The sequence below is a fragment of the Cavia porcellus genome, unplaced genomic scaffold (assembly GCF_034190915.1).
Source record: "Cavia porcellus strain 051 isolate PalLab524CR breed Dunkin Hartley unplaced genomic scaffold, mCavPor4.1 scaffold_11, whole genome shotgun sequence".
Taxonomy (NCBI): Eukaryota; Metazoa; Chordata; class Mammalia; order Rodentia; family Caviidae; genus Cavia; species Cavia porcellus.
Window position 1 is genome coordinate 58017729 of NW_026947494.1, and position 11417 is coordinate 58029145.

At 36.9% G+C, this 11417-nt stretch overlaps 1 protein-coding gene across 5 annotated transcripts in view; it reads right to left on the reverse strand.

Annotated features, from left to right (window-relative positions):
* Rad17 (RAD17 checkpoint clamp loader component) overlaps nt 1-11358 on the reverse strand; it is a 43480-nt gene extending 32122 nt beyond the window's left edge. The window contains exons 1-7 of one of the 5 annotated variants that reach the window (XM_063258292.1): nt 11161-11287; nt 9891-9997; nt 9504-9607; nt 7553-7810; nt 6806-6889; nt 2368-2524; nt 53-189 (exon numbers count right to left, since the gene is read on the reverse strand). In XM_063258292.1, the coding sequence (XP_063114362.1) occupies nt 53-189; nt 2368-2524; nt 6806-6889; nt 7553-7810; nt 9504-9545 (678 nt within the window). In that variant the 5' untranslated portion in view covers nt 9546-9607; nt 9891-9997; nt 11161-11287. Of the gene's footprint in view, nt 1-52; nt 190-965; nt 1064-2367; nt 2525-6805; nt 6890-7552; nt 7811-9503; nt 9608-9890; nt 9998-10873; nt 11122-11160 lie in introns of those variants that run through there. The other 4 variants (XM_063258294.1, XM_063258293.1, XM_003460950.5 and 1 more) reach the window with 4 other exon arrangements.
* Nucleotides 11359-11417: the final 59 nt, after the last annotated feature.

Sequence of the window (11417 nt, forward strand, 5' to 3'; positions counted from 1 at the left end):
GTGCCACTGAGCTACATCCTTGGCAATTGCAGTTTAAAAAAGCTGTCCTTACTTCAACCAGGATTATCTTCTTATCAGTTCTCAGATCATCTCCAAGCATTTGTAGTTTGTTATACTTTGTTGCTCTTAGTAGAAATTCTTTGAACACTGTTATCTGAGACTGATATGGAAATTTATGGAAACTTGACTCTGAAAAGAAACACATTTACCACTTTTATTTTCAATGAATTATATATACACATTAATATTATACATATGCATATGTACACATATATACAAATCACTTACATGTACAAGATGCCAACAAAATTGCATTCTATAATAAAACAGTCTCCAATATTGTGAAATTGTGAGCAAGACCTTGTCTCAAAACAACCACCACCAAACTAAATAAGCAAAACCCACTACAATGTATGTACCATTGTTGCCCCTAGGGGAAAAAACCCAAAAACTCAAAACCAAAATCCTCCTTCAGACAACTCATATTCACTCCAAAAGACGACAGTGAACATGAACAACAATAATTTCCCTATAACAATGAATCTGACTTCAGACAACATTAATACAATTGATAAATATAAGTTTAACAATAAAATAGAATGACAGTAACTTAGCCATAGAGTTCCCTGAAGACAAGATTCATATATAAAAAAAGATTAAAACTGCCCGAAGTAACATCACCATTTAGAAAGCACTCAACACTAGAAAGAAAAAAAAAAACTAGGACATAGGACACTAGCAGAATAAGGAAGTATATGCCAAAAACAGGGTACATAGCCAGTGTATTACAGAAGTCCTGAGGAAAGGTTTCTGATACATGCTCCCCGTTAAAATAAAACTGTCCTGCACAATTCCTCACTTACAATTAGCTTAGGTTAGGATACTCCTAATTTACTTCCTATAGTATAAGAAAACCCAGGACAGATAAAAATCATAGCGCCAGAGTTGGGAGTGGTGGCATATACCTGGTAATCCCATTACCAAGGAGGCTGAGGCACGAAGAGTTTGGGTTTAAGGCTATCCTGGACTACATAGTAGGATCTTGTCTCAAAAATCAAAAAATCTAAAACAAAACAGAACAAAACAAAAAGTTACCATGATTACTTTTTGATGTTGTCTTAAAGTCTCCTTCCAAGTTTCAAAGGCCTTATTTTGGCCTTATGTTTTGATCTGATATGACCCTACTAAGCATTAGCAATCATAATCATCTTATTTTTTTTTGTTTTGTTTTTTAGACAGTGTCTCATTATGTAGTTCAGGGCCTGGCTCTAGCTCACTATATAACACAGGCTGGCCTCAAACTCATAATGATCCCCTCACCTCAGCCTCTGGGACTGAGGTGTACATATAGACCCTGCTGGGACTATATGTACATACCACCATGCCTGGCTGTCTGGCCTAAACTATCTTCTTGGGAACCAAATTTGCTTAACACATTTTATTTTTTTGGAGACAGAATTACTATGTAGTTTGGCCTTGAACTCATTGTGTAAATCAGGTTAGCCTTGAACTCAAGCCAATCTTCCTGCCTCCGCCTCTGAGACAGTGCCACCACATCTGGCTCCATTAACACATTTTAAGACCTGATTCACATTTAAACAAATAAGATCTTATGTTGTGTAACCTCCAGAAATAATGAAAACATAAGCAACTATTCTCTAATAAGAGTTACCACTTAAACCTGAACGAATCCTGTTCTCCTTCACTCTAGTCAGCTCCTTGTCCTTCTGAAATCACTGCTCTTAGAAACTGGCCAGCCTCATCTGAATGGTCCATTAGGCACAAGTCTCTCTTGCTATTTCCAGTATCATCACAGCAAACCTTATTGTTGTGGATGATTGACTGTGTCAACTTGAAACATTTAGAAGCTCAATGAAATCGGCTTAGCAATTTTACACCTATGGTATAGCAGACCCACCCTAGGGTGGCTCATCACCTGGATAGTATAAAAGGGAAGGAGGAAGGACTGACAGAGTTCTGTTCTTTGGAGGAGCTCCAGGCTTTGCCTCTGGTTTGGACATCATCTGGCTTCCAGGGCAGACTCTTTGGTTTCTGCCTTGGATCTTTCAGTCTTCTGTGGCAGACATATTGGCCTCCTGGTGCAGGGACTTGTACGGGACACTGCAGTGAACTCCAGATCTTGAATTGTATCCTTCAGCCTCCAGTGTGCAGACACGGTCTGCATACTTCCTCATTCAACTCTGTGGCTGACCATCGGCAAATCTTATAAATTACATTTGCATATCCTGTATTGTATCTTTCTCTAGTAAAACCCTGACTAACACAGATTTTGGTACCAGCAGTTATTATAAATCATGTGTCCTATATGTAACTGTTTTCCTGGCAACTTCTGACTACAACACTTACCAAAATTAAATAGCTCCTTGAAGTCATCTTTTTGGAAGTCTGGTAGAACAGGATTAATCCACTCTTGTACTTCTATACCATGTTCCTTTGAAAGTATTTTTATAGTAGTAGTCTTTCCACACCCAGGAGGACCTGTTATTAATAAGACAGAGCCACCCTAAAAACAAATACAAACAATTAAAGACTAAAATTATGAGTGCTGAGGTGTAATTTAGTGGTAGAGGACTTGCCTACCACAGGCAAAGGTCCTGAGTTTGATCCCTAACACCACAAAGGAAAAATATACGTACAAAACAATCACTGGAATGCTAGAGTATTATTTTTCAACTTTCTAAACTTGTTCTTACTCCACATATTGAATGTCCAGTATAAGCAGACTAAATTTCATAATTAAATGAGTTTCAGATAAAATGAGAATCAGTTTGTGAATAATAAATCCCTCTTCTGCTAATTCCTCAATTCTTACATTGTATCTTTCCCAAAGACCACTTAGGAGCCAAATTAAAATACTAAAATTTGGCCTAATTAAGTAGGTAAAGTCTAAAAGATTTTTAGATTACCTTAAGTCTTTTTTTTTTTTTTTAGATTACCTTAAGTCTTAAAATTTAATCTTAACAGACTGCTCACAGAATATAATTTACTGTTATAATATTCTTATGGGAATGTCATTTGCATATTAGATTCTAGAAGAAATAAACATTAAGAAATTTATTTACCATACATATAACTCTAATGATAGGAGGCTGAAGGCTCCAGTAATGTTACTTCATAAAATAAATGTGGTAAAAAAAAAATTAAAGTTGAAAGCTTGAGGTTGTCAGTTCAATACCCCTACCAAAAACAAAAACAAAGAAAAAAAAAGGCGTAAGGAAAGATTTCCTACTTGCAATAGTGAACAATACTCCTTGCTTATATCTAGTGGAGGTGAGGGCCTGCACACTTTGATACAAAAGAGTCAGTTCCACTTTTAAAAAGAGTATTAACTGGGAGTGGAGGTGCACTCCAGTAATCTCAGCACTTGGCAGGCTGAGCCAAAAGGATCACAAGTTTGAGGGCATCCTGTATGACACAGTGAGTTCAATGCCACCCTGAACTACCTGATGAGACTGTCTCAGGAAAACAACAAAATGACAGTGCATGAGGGCTGCTTGCCATGTATTCAGTGTTAATGACTCAGCAACATATATATATTAAATAAACACATATAAAAATGGTAGGTTAAGCCAGGCATGGTGGTGTATACCTATAATCCCAGCACTCAGGAGGCTGAGGCAGGATAATGTCTATGATTTCAAGGCCAGCCTTCAAACTGAAGGCCAGCCTGAACTGCATAGTGAGATTTTTGCCTCAAAAATAAAATAAAATAAAATACCTGATAGGTTAAAACTGAATAATCCTTAGGGATATGGATCACCTTAAGAAGCCAGGAATCATTATCCCAACCCACTATGGGAAGTCACTGATCTGTAAAGAAAGCTTACTTGCTACGTGATTTGCTTCCCTACTTGGCCCTGATTTGGTCAGTTTTACCTGAACAATTAAACTTATTGGTTGACCATAGCTCTGTCCCACTTCATGCCCATCTATCTTGCAAGATCCCAGTTTTTCCCCACTTTAGACCCATCTCACCTCATGATTTTACTCTATAAAATTCCCTAGAAAAGACAGAGTCCCTGGAAACCCACTGTTAGGTTAACTAACTACATTATAATAGGAAGTTTGCAGAAGCCTAATGTAGTACTTTTCTTAGGAAAATGGTTCAATACTGTATTTCCTTTAGTAACTTTTCAGCATGTAAAACCTTGAGAACTGGCCATATTTCCAACTAGATCACATAAAAAAACATGCATCATGTGCTGTTGCTATTCTTTTTTTTTTTTTTTTGAGATAGGCTCTTGTTAGTAGTGGATGTAGTTCAGGTCTGCCATGAACTATATAGTCCAGACTGACCTTAAACTTGCAGTGATTCACTTACCTCAGCCTCCCAAGGGCTGGCATTACAGGCATAAACCACTATACCTAGCTACATTTTTTAAAATATAATACGGCTATGGTCCGTTTTTTAGCATAGTACATAGAGTCTCATAACAACAATTTTGCGTCCAGTAAGACAGTTAACTTTCCATTGTCTACAACTGGAGATTTACTGCACTATTCTGAAGATGTTATCCTGAAAAATTAAAATAAGCTAATAGTTGGAATATTTATAACAAAATTTTAAAGTCAGTTTCCTTAAGCACTGACAAATCTAAAAATTATCAAACTCTGTTTTCAAGAAAAATGTCAAACAACACTGAAATTTTTTTTTTTTTTTTTATCGGTACTGGGGATTGAACTCACAACCACGTACTTGCAAAGAAGGTGCTTATGCTACTGAGCTAAATCCCCAGCCCCTGAGATTTTTGTAAAATAAAAAAAGTACATAAATGATTAAGTCCAATTCCTGGTGTTGGGGGATGCTTTTCAATTCTAGAAAAATCCTTATCCTAATACCTATGTATACAGATATCTCAGTTTTCCAATTGGCAGAATAATAGTAACACCTAGATAGGTTTAAGACTTGATTATTTATTATTAAAGTTTTTTTAAAAAGTACTTCTAAGTGAGAAAATAGTGGTTCCATGAAAAAAACTATCAGGTGAAGGCTGACAAAAAAAAAAAAAATTCAGTGAGGGGTTGGCAATTTAGCTCAGTAGCTCAAGCACTTACCTGGGAAGTATGAGGATGTGAGTTTGACTCCTGATACCTGCCTCCCCCCCACCCCCCACCCCCCGCAAAAAAAAAAAAATCAATGAAAAAGCCTTTGGTGGTTCATGCCTGGCTGTCTTTCTAGTTAAACCACATTTTACAGCAATGAAGGAGCCCTAATGATGACAAGTTTTTTATAAGAAGGCAGTTAATTAAATAATCCTAATTAAACAAATGATTCAGGCAAGGATTGCCAAATACGAAATCACTGATGTTCTAAACTTGTGAAGAACAAGGCAGTGACATGTGCTTAAGCATTTCCCATTAGTTCTACACCAGGTACAAGATGCAGACGTGATGTTTAACTACTATCTCCTTAATCAGACAGGCAGACAACATCAAACAGCAGAATAATCAGCCATGCTTTTTGAGAGTACACAATATAGAAAATATAAAACATGCACCACAATCCTTGAAGAATTTATGAAAGAAATGCTGAGGCAGGAGGACCAATTGAGACCAAAAGTTTGAGGTCAGCCTAGGTATCACAATAAGATCTAGTCTCAGACAACAACAACGATGATGATGGCAACAATGACAAAGAAGAAGATGAGATGAAAAAGAAGAGGGAGGAGGAGAAGGAAGAAGAAAGATGATGATGACAATGATGACAGTTTGGGGATAGCTAAGGAGATGCAAGTTTAAAATATATGAAGCCAGGGCCAAGGATATAGCTCCACAGCACACTGCCTGCCTGGCAAGTGCAAGGTCCTGAATAGGATTCCCAGTATTAAAAAAAAAAAAAAAAAATTTAAAAAAAAATGAAGCCAGAATTGGTGCATGCCTATAATTCCAGCACTTCGGAGGCTGAGAACGGAGAAATACCATGAGTTCTAGGCCAGCTCTGAACTGCATAGTGAGACCTTGTCTCAAAAACAAACAATTGCTGGGCGTGGTGGCTCATGTCCGTAATCCCAGCACTTTTGAGAGGCTGAAGTAGGAGGATTATTGGGAGTTCAAGACCAGGCTAGGCTACAAAGTGAGCTCAAGGCCAGCATGAACTGCATAGAGACCCTGCCTCAAAAAAAGACAAAAAAACCCAAACAAATCAACAAACAGTCATCATTATATAACATGAGGGCATTAGTTATATTTTCTCAAAATTTTGTACATATATATACATGCCTCCCTTTTTTCAAGAGTGGCATGTCAAGGTATTGAAAGGTAAAATGTCACTTACTCTTCAATATTTAATGTATAAAATGAGAGCATATTAGTCATAGATGAATACATCTATTTCCTTTTATGTTTGAAGGAAATTAAAGAGTTCAAAAAGTTGAAAAAGAGATATAAGAGAAGGAGAGAACATTTGGGAGGGGAAGATAACTGCAGATTTAGGAAGTGAAACAAAAAACAACAGTCTAAAATGAATAATGACTGTTTCAGGTTATATTTAGTTAAAAAACTAATGTGTAATTTGCCTGCATGCTTCAGTGTGAGATAAACTAATGTGCTAACTGACTACCAGTCTAGTCAGCTCACTGTGCCATATGCTGATAGCAGGATGTTAAAAGGTAGAATGAAACACAAACCCTGGGAGGCACCCAGCCCTGAGGCTTCTGATGAGGCTGGGGACTGCTAGGCCATGAGGTTTTTCCCATGGGCACCTGGACTTCATTTCTCTGACTTCCCATAAGGCAGGGAAACTGCTGCTGCTGAATTTTTAAAAACATATTTCTTATTTAGTTACCTGTTCTCGTTGCCGTTCCAACACTTCAGCTTTTAACCAGCTTTCAACTTCTTCAACCTTCTTCTTATGCACAGCAAGTTCATGCTAAGATAAAAATTTTGGGTTAAAAACAAGACATTTTAACTGAATGATCTTTGCTATATCAGCACCAATGACATTTAAACATTTTCAGTAAAGAAATGTTTAAGTCCTTTTATATTTTTATTTTTCTGGTTCTGGGGATAGAACTCAAAGTCTCACACATTTGAGGCAAGCACACTGCCATTGAGCTACACCCCAGCCCCAGTGCTTTTATATATTTTATGTCTTTTTGAATATGTATTTATATTTGTAAAATATATATTTTTATCTTCTTTTGATTATACTTGAACTTTTACATTAATGACATACTAAAATGACTTACACGATCATTACAGAAGTTTGTAATTATGAAATATTTTACAACTCAGAAATACATTTTGGGAAAGGAAGAGAGATAGGTATTGCATTTAGCAAGTAGATAAATGTACACATCCATATATAAATTCTATAATGGGTTAAATTAAATCTAAGATAAAGGACAAAAGGTACAACTTGTAAACTAGTTGATAAAATATGAGCCTTAAAACATAAAAATATCTGAAATTTTTTTTTTCCTATTTCACTGAGAAAGATTCTTATAAGTAAAAATGTGAAAGGGGACATTTTCCTCCTTCCCATTCATCTCAAAATTAAATTATGCAGACATATTTGTATGCCATTTAGTACCTGAGTTTCAGGTTTATATTTATCTACCCATGGTTCACTTTCTGACAAATAATCTTTAAAATTTTCTGGACCATAAATCTGTTCTAAGGAAGACAGCTTTCCTCCTTTTCCAGCTGGAGCTCTGCTGCTTTCCAATGTGGAAGGCACATTCTTTCTTCTGTGATTTGAGTTATTCACCCCTAAAGATGTGGCAGGAACAGTAGAGAAGCCGGTGGTTTCTGAAAAATCATCAAATGATGCATCTACCCAGTCTGTCACCTGAAACAAACACACTATGTAAATATTATTATTGTTTTCCATCTACATAACTGAGCTATTCTGAAAACAAAAGTCATATATTTCTATATATATATATATATATAAAAACATTAAAATAGAAATCTTAGCTGTGCATGGTGGCACACGCCTGTAATCCCAGAATTTGGGAGGCTGTGGCAGGAGGATCACCATGAGATCAAAGCCAGCTTAGGCTAGTGAGTTGAAGGTGAGTCTAAACTACATAGTGAAACCCTGTTTCAAACAAACATCACCAAGAATACTCCACTCTAGGGGATGTGAGGGCGATCTGGCTGAGACATCAGTCACCCATCAATTGCTAGGGTTGATTCAGCTGATCTGGCTGACTAGGCAGGTGTCCCTTTCTTCCCTCACTGCTCTATGTGCATCCCTCCCAAAGCTTCACTACAGGTTGAGGAGGATAACCACCTCCAATAGAGTACTGTCTCCTAAGTCAAGGGTGTATGAGCAACTGTATTTTCCTGCTAGAACCTCCAAATAAGCTCTGAAGAACAACCCACTAAATCCTTTTTATTTCAAGGATAAAAAGAAAAAAGAAGGTGAAGAAGAGGAGGACGAAGAGGAATAAGGAGGAGGAAAAACAAGAATACTCCATCATAGGGCCTTGGCTTTAATTCTTGGCACCAATGAAAATAAGGATGTTGTGAAAATGTCATAACGAGACCTATTACTTTTTACAATTAATATGCACTAATGATAAAGTAAAAGAACATTTAGTTACAATTATGAGCCATTAGATAATGCTTCTTTCAAGGAGGAAAAAAAGGCTGAAAGTGAAAGTAGGCTCAGGAAAGGGAAGACACAGCTTTTAAGATCTTACGGACAGTCAGTCACACTTCAGTCTTTTTAAGATAGTAGAAATATTGGCAGTGGGTAAAGAAAGACTATTGAAAAAAAATCATAGCAACCCAGTTCATTTTCTCTTTGGGAAAAGATTGTCACAGATACTAGACTTATGCCTTTTCTCTATGTTTAAGAATACATGAAGCCAGGTATAGTGGCACATGCCTATAATCCCAGTGCTTAGGAAGCTGAGGCAGAAAGTCTGCTGTGTGAAACCTGTCTGGGTTACATAATGAACTGAAGGCCAGTCTGGACTACATATCAAGACTTTATCTCTCCAACAGAATACATGAAAATATTTTTGTTACAGTTCAGAGTAATTTTGATTTGTATATTACTTATACATTTTATTATATAAATGTGGACTCATATCTACTAAAAAATAAGTGAAATAATAAAGTTACATAAGTTACTTAAGACAAAAAAAATTCAAGCCAACACTTGGAAAATAGCTATCTTATATGATACTGCCTTACCCCTATCTGAAAACTGTTAAACTGAATCACATGACTTCTAAGAGGTAAGGCCTGTTGTAAGCTGTAATACCAACTATACTCATGTATGTTTCTCTTCTGTGCTCTGTAATTCTGGGGTTTCAGCTTTTAGTTGTAGGTTTCAGCTTTTTAGTTTAGTAGGGATGATAAAATACTTTTTTCAAAACTAAGGTTGTGGTTTTATAACTTATTTGCATACTAGTTCAGATCATTAATTACAACAGATACTTGGAGCGAAGTGATAAGACAGTAAGAACACATAAAAATTTGTAACTCTTTTTAGGCTGTTATAACATGGCTATTTTTGTATGTCATACCTTCATGGAAGATACCTTTTGTCTAAGAAAAGTTTTTGACATTATAAACTTTAACAGTTTCCATCCATAGTACACAATCTGTAGTACATTAAAGTATAATTCACCTAGGGAAGAAAAAAAGAGAAACCAACTCAAATGAAGAAAAATGGTAAATAATGAATTTTTATTAAACAATTTACACTGATATAACCAAAAACACAATAAAAAAGCTCAAGAAATGCAAATATAAAGGCTCAATATAAAAGAGAATACATATAGGAAAACACAAAAATGGTAAATAAATTTTACACAAGCAATTTACTTGTGGTGATATAAATGAAAAAAATTTTCACATGAACTCAATAATTAGTTAAAGAGAAAAACCACGCATTACCCAGAAGTACAGACCTGAATTCCCAGCACTGGGAGTAGTGCAAGAGGCTGATGCAGGAGGATCCAACTCCACAAATTCAAGGACAGCCTGGGCTATGTAGCAAGTTCAAGGTCAACCTGAACTACAGAGACTTTGTCTCAAAGATACAAAACAAAAAAACAACAAAATGCCCCCACGAATTTGTGTAACTACTTTTTAGTTTATGTGTTCCGAACTAAGAACCTTGTGCCTACTTTTTGTAATACAAAATTAGACAATCCTATTTGAATAGTAAACCATTTTATAGTTGCAAATTTGCTTACTTCCAAGTTTTTTTTAAAAAAGAAAATACAATAAATTCAGACTATCACTTTGTATAAAGAATTTAAGTCCTATTGCAAATCATTTCTGTAACTGTGTCCCGCAATTGAACCTGAAATTAGAAAATTTCTTGGCAATACTGCGTTCTTCAAGTTTCACAATTCTTAAACTCTTTTGCAAACCAGTGATTTAAATAGTTTTAAAATAGCCAGAAGAAGTTTAAGCCAACAAACCTACACACTGAAGGTGTACTGGACTATGTCACAGCCTGGACGGACACAAAACCTATAAAGCAAACATTTACACAAGAGAAAACAAATGATTTCTTCATCTCCGCCTCCAAACAGATTACAAACTATGTTTCAAAAAAGGGACAACAAATTTTCTTGCAAAAGAAAAAAAGGGATTCAGTAAATGCAGGTGGTAGGTGTAAATACAGAACGCAAAACTGTTTTTAAGATGACAATATGTAATCTATTAACCAGTGATTTCTTACTGTATTTTTTTCTTTCTTAAAATTCTGTATTACTTGTACCCTTTTACTTTTTTTTCTCTTTAAATAAAAAAAATAACGCAGAGTGTTAAGGTCAAGATTCTAAGTTACTCTTTGAAAACAAGACTGACAGTTAACACTTTAAAAAGAAGGCAACTATTTCCGATGACACCGGATTTCACAGACTACACAGTCAGAAAATACCTTCAAGACTATTCTCAGCAGACTCACTACCACTCCACACGCTATGCAGCACAGAGAGGACTAAGCTCAAGCATTCGTTCCAGATAATTTTGCAATCAGCTGTGAGCTGAGTCGAGCTCACACGTCCCTCAGATTCAGCCCAGCGTTCTCAGTCCCCTCACCCTTCTTCCACCCTAGAGGAGATGGGCGGGTCAGGAGGAGGAGCGACGAGAGTCTGAGGAAGGCGTAAAGGGAGAGAGTACTTAACGTCTCTAGGATAAACGTAGCCGCAGATCTAGTGTCCTTACCTTCCAGGAGCTGCATCACCTCGTGGGCAGAGAGGAGCGGAGGAGCCCAGGCTCTGTTCCTGGAGGATGTGCAGCCTCCCAGGCCTCTCCAGGTCCGAACCGAAGCTCTCACAGGGTCCGCCTCCTGGGGGCCTTCTACATTTGCCGGCGCTCCAGCGACACAGCCCGAAGGGAGGGGCCATGGAAGAGTCAGCGCTTTTGGTGTCCGGCGTACTGCCTGGTCATAACGCGTGCTACAGTTGAGTCCCTAGGCCCTG